Genomic DNA, 4,762 nt, shown 5'->3' on the forward strand with positions numbered 1-4,762 from the left:
GCAGGCGGCTGCGGCTGGGGGTTGCTCTTCCAGGCACCCAGCCCACCAGCCCTGGCTCAAGGGAGGAGGCAGCCAGGGACCTCTCAACAGCCAAGCTCCGATGGGCCGGGAAGGCAGCAGCCGGCTGCTGGGTAGGGCGTACCTTCTCGGTCACCGCCAGCATGGCCTGCAGCGGGAGCAGGTCCTCGTTGGGTGGGCTCAGCAGGTTGGGCCCGACGCAGATGGCCAGGTTGCTGCAGCTCATTCTGCTGGTGGCTGCGTTGTGGCCGATGTGCTGCAGCAGGGCCATCAGCCGCTTCAGGAGGAGGAGGTTGGCCGCAGGCAACTTGTCGGCCACCCTGAGGGAAGAGGAAGACAAGGCTGCTGAAGCAGAGGGTGCCCACAGCCGTCCCCGCAGCTGGCCCCAGGCGGGTGGGAGCCAGCGGCCGTGTTGCACAGCTTTGCAGCTGCCCGAAAAGACAGCTTTCTGAGGAACCCATGCTTTGCAGGCAGGTCCCAGAACTCTCCCGGTCCCTGCTCAGCAGGCAGGCTGCTGCCCACACTTACGCTTTCAGCTCCTCCACCTTGGCTTGCTTGCTGGCCCTCTCCATGGCTGCCATCCAGTCCTCGTAGAGGTCGATGAGGAGGAGCTTGGTGGGGATGCTTCGCAGGAATTCCTGCAATGCCAAGGGCTGCAGGTGAGCCTTTGAACGCTGCAGGCCAGCCAGGAGCTCCTCCAGCTGCAGCTCAGAAGCGCTCACCTTCAAGATGACGGCCAGCAGCAGTGCAGGCTGGCTTCCCACATCGACTTCCGTGCCGCGGTCCAGGGCCTCGCGTAGCTGCCGAAGTTCCGTGCCGCCGGCAGCTCTGCGGAATATCCCCTCCGTCATCGGTCCTTCCTGGTGCAGGACAGCCAGCAGCTCCTGCAAGAGATGCAGGACAGTGGCTTGGCTGAGGAGCTGCCCTGCAGCAGCGGTGGCCGTGGCCAGAGCTCTTCCCCAGACTGGGCTCTGTCCCCCTGCAATGGGGCTGGGAGCAGAGAAGCGTGAGCCATGGGCAGAGAGCCCAATTCCCCAGTACCTGGAGCCAGGGGACACTGCCTGTGGACTGAGTGGGGGGCTGGGGACCCCGTGTGCAGGCTGGCTTACCTGGATGGGCCGGGGCAGCGTGTTGTCCTCCCCACAGAGGGCTGCCAGGGGCTGCCCAAAGAGCGCCCTGCTGCAGCCGGAGCCCGCCTGCCCTGGTGCCTGGGCAGCGGCCGGGGTGCGCCGTAGAGGCGAAAGGGCCAGGGCAGCCCCATCCTCCTCCTGCTGCTGCTGCTGCTCCCTCCTGCTGCAAAGGAAAACGGAGTAAGACGCCATCAACGGAGAACCCCAGGCCAGCGGTCCCAGAGCCTGCCCTGCCCTGCTCTGTCCTGCCCGCAGCGCGATGCTGTGTAGTGCGGCAGGACAGGCAGGGAGCCAGCAGCTGGAACCGTGGCTTTGGCTCAGCAGCTGTGGCTTGGAGGCTGCCGAGAGGCTGGTGTGCCACCAGGACAGCCTGTCCCAGCCCTTGCCCTGCCCTCCTGCAAGCTGTGGGCAGCCGCAGAGGCTCTGTGTCCTGCAGAAGCTCATGCAGCGGCCGCTCTCCAGCAGGTGTCCTTGCCAGTCCAGGTGTTGTCCTCCCGTGCGGTGCCCAACCTGCATGGCGACACTCAGGGGACAAGTGAGCACAGTTCAATCCATTGCAGGAGGTTGCCTTTCTTTCCCAAACTCACCTGGCTCGTGGCAAAGTCCCCCTGCGTTTGCAGATGGGGCCGTCGCAGGCCCTTGCTTGGGATGAGCCTGCAAGAACCAAGAATGAGGCTGCGCTTGGACAGCAGCCCCGCAGCAGAAAGGGCCAGCGGCGAGCTGCCCCCCGGAGCCAGCAGCCTGAGCATGGCAGAGCTGGGACCCTCTGCCCTCCCAGGCTCTCTGCCCCGTGCGGCAGGTTTCGTCCCAGCTCCGCCAGCCAGCCAGTACGTACCAGCGTTCCTGGTGTCTCCCCAACTCCCTCTGCTGCGGAGCGGTACTGTGGGAACCCCCGCCCTCCTGCACATGGTCACCCCACTCGCTGCACATCCCAGCACAGCCAGAGATGGGTGAAAGGCAGCCATTCTCACCTCTGCCTGTGCCTCCATCAGCCTCTCCAGGCTCCTGGCGCGCACTGTCCTCCACTGGGCGGGAGAGAAGGAGGGGAAGAAGGTGAGCAGCCATGGCTCTGCTGCTCGGCTGCAGGAGCAGTGCTTGGGGACAGGGCCCAGAGCAGAGAGACACTCACGGCGTGGCGGCGGCTCAGCTCCTTCTGCAGGAGCTTGATGGATGTCAGATGGGTGACGCGGGCTCCCTTGCGTCTTTCTGGTGTCCTGTGCACCGGGAAGGGAGAGGGAGAGAGCTGGGTGAGCCCCAAGCCGTCTCTTGTCTCTCGTCAGGCAGCTGCGCCCGAGAGCTGCTCGCAGCCACGGGGGCACCTTCCCCAGCTGGGGGCTGTGTTCCCCCGTGGGCCCAGCTTCTCCTGGAGCACCCCCCCGGCTTACCCCAGCAGCGTGGCCACCCACAGCTCCTTCAGTGCCTGGGAGCTGCAGAAAGAGAGGGGAGAGAGAGCGTCAGGCCCTGCTGCCCCCAGCCCTGGGCAAAGGTGGGTGCCTGCACAGCCCTGCCCCGTGGGGCAGGACAGAGGCGCTGTCCAAGCCCTGGGTCGCTCTGTCCTGCCCGAGCAGCTGTATTTGCCCTTCCCTTCTGGGGACCAAAAGGTGACCAGGGGATGCAGGATGGGGAAACATCCCCCATCCCTCCCTCCCTGCCACCGAGCTGCCTGCTCCCTGCCCAGCTCTGCACGCAAGGCAGAGACCAGTATTCACAGGATGGCGTGGGCACGGCTGGGAAGCTCTCCTGCCCGACCACGACTCACCCAAAAGTGGCGATGCAGGAGCCGGTGGGCCAGGCGAGGATGACAGAGGTGCTGTCCTCATCGGTGCCTTGCTCCTCCTCCTCCTGTCCATCCTGCCCCGCAGCCTCCTTCCCGCTGCTGAGCACCCACAGCTGGTCCAGGGCCAGGCAGAGCTGTGGGCGCAGGCTGGTGCCATGTCTGCAGAGAGCAGAGGCGGGCACTGAGCTGGAGGGGGGCTGCCTTGGGCTGGGTCCCCACGCGCAGAGCCCTGTCCCCCACCTGCCCTTGGGACGGACATGGGTGCCTCCAGCACCGAGGGGCCGGGGCCTGGGGCTGGTGCCAGGGTGTCCCTGGGCCGGGGCTGGGGGGGAAGGATCTGGGCCCTGAGGGTCTTACCGCAACTTGGCGACCACCAGTTCCTCGTGGAGGAGCAGAAGGCGCCTCTCGCTCCTCTTGCGGCCCCGGGTCAGCCGCACGTCCGCACTCAGCACCGGCTCGGCGTCGCTGAGAGCCTCCCTGCAGAGCAGAGCGCGGCGGGCATGAGCAACGCCAGTGCTGCGTGGCCCAGCTGTGCCCGCGTGTCCCCGAGCCCGGGGGGAGCCCACCTGGAGCCGCAGCAGCAGCAGGCCTGGCCCATCCTGCCCGGGAGAGGAGGGCCCTGGCCGTGCACCGAGGAGGGGGCCCAGCCGGCGACGGGGAGGCTGGGGAGCGGGGTGCTGGTGCTGTGGCAGCGCTCCTGGGCCAGAGGCTGCCTCCTGCCAGCGCCGCTGCGTGCCAGCACAGCTCTGCCCTGCTGCCTGTGGTGGCCGTGGGCTCCCCGTGACCAACGGTCTGAGCCCAACGGAAAGTGGGCGGGGCCTGGGGGGGCGGGGCCGGGGCCCTCTCCAGTATGGCCGGGCCTGCCCCGCCCGGGGGAGCCCCGAGCAGGACAGGGCAGGGGGCGAGGGCCACCTCCCTGCGCCTGCGGCCAGCGCTTTCACCTGGGGTTTTGGCAGGGTCCTGGTCGATAAAAGAAGCTGTTTTTCCTAGAGATGGCCGTTGTGGCCTGAGGCAGACTCCTCTTGGTGGAGGCCGGCCTAGCAGTTGGAAGGCCTCTGGCAACCAGGCCGTGCTAGGCCTCAGGCCCCAAGGCGCTGGAACTGGAGCAGGCCCACCGGGAGGAAAAACTTCCATTTTTACCAAAAGACGGGGGGACTAGCAGCAGTCAAGAGCCGCTCGTGTCCTGCCAGGCACCACAGGTAAATGAAATGTGTGGTGAGCTTCGGCAGGGATTGTGGTGCCCCTGGAGCACCACCCTTGCTTGGGAAGGCCTTATCCCACCTGGGTGCTAAGGCTTCACCCTTGGCAATCAGGGCTGGATGAGCAGCACCCAGGAGCCCCTGCCCTGTTAGCCATGACCTTCACCCAGCCGGTGGCCGACACGGCCAGGGGCGAGTCTGTGGGGTAGGCCATGACCATGGCAAAGAAGGGGAAAAGTAGTCAGCTTTTGATGGCCCGTGTCTCGTTTCACTGTTGACCCTAAGCAATGCCTTGCTTCAAATAGAAGCCATTCAGAGAGTTACACACCCGCCCTTTCAGGAAAAATGCAGGAAATCAGAGACATGTAGCAAGTTCTCTGTTGGCTGTTGTACACCGCAGCAAGAAGCAGCGTGGGTCCAGTGGCTAATGCTGGAGGGGGAATTCAGCACTTCTGGGAAAGGGAGATAAAGGCACTCTTGTGGGCCAGGCTGGGATTGGGGAGCCTGGGTGGGTGTCTGGGGTCCCAGCTTTCCCGCAGTGCTGACTGTGGTGTCTGCTGCTTGTTCTTCCCTGCATCGCCGGCTGCATCCACCTGCTGGGGCTGTGCTTGGGAAGGGCTCCGGGGGTGAGCAAGCCC

At 65.9% G+C, this 4,762-nt stretch overlaps 1 protein-coding gene across 1 annotated transcript in view; it reads right to left on the reverse strand.

Annotated features, from left to right (window-relative positions):
• LOC121097794 (T-cell activation Rho GTPase-activating protein-like) overlaps positions 1 to 4,344 on the reverse strand; it is a 4,893-nt gene extending 549 nt beyond the window's left edge. The window contains exons 1-8 of the mRNA XM_040615104.1: positions 4,256 to 4,344; positions 3,283 to 3,402; positions 2,278 to 2,362; positions 2,120 to 2,173; positions 1,128 to 1,187; positions 741 to 902; positions 547 to 656; positions 143 to 338 (exon numbers count right to left, since the gene is read on the reverse strand). Coding sequence (XP_040471038.1) covers positions 143 to 338; positions 547 to 656; positions 741 to 902; positions 1,128 to 1,187; positions 2,120 to 2,173; positions 2,278 to 2,362; positions 3,283 to 3,402; positions 4,256 to 4,344 — 876 coding nt within the window. The remainder of the gene's footprint in view (positions 1 to 142; positions 339 to 546; positions 657 to 740; positions 903 to 1,127; positions 1,188 to 2,119; positions 2,174 to 2,277; positions 2,363 to 3,282; positions 3,403 to 4,255) is intronic.
• Positions 4,345 to 4,762: the final 418 nt, after the last annotated feature.

This window comes from Falco naumanni, chromosome 15 (genome assembly GCF_017639655.2).
Source record: "Falco naumanni isolate bFalNau1 chromosome 15, bFalNau1.pat, whole genome shotgun sequence".
Classification (NCBI taxonomy): Eukaryota; Metazoa; Chordata; class Aves; order Falconiformes; family Falconidae; genus Falco; species Falco naumanni.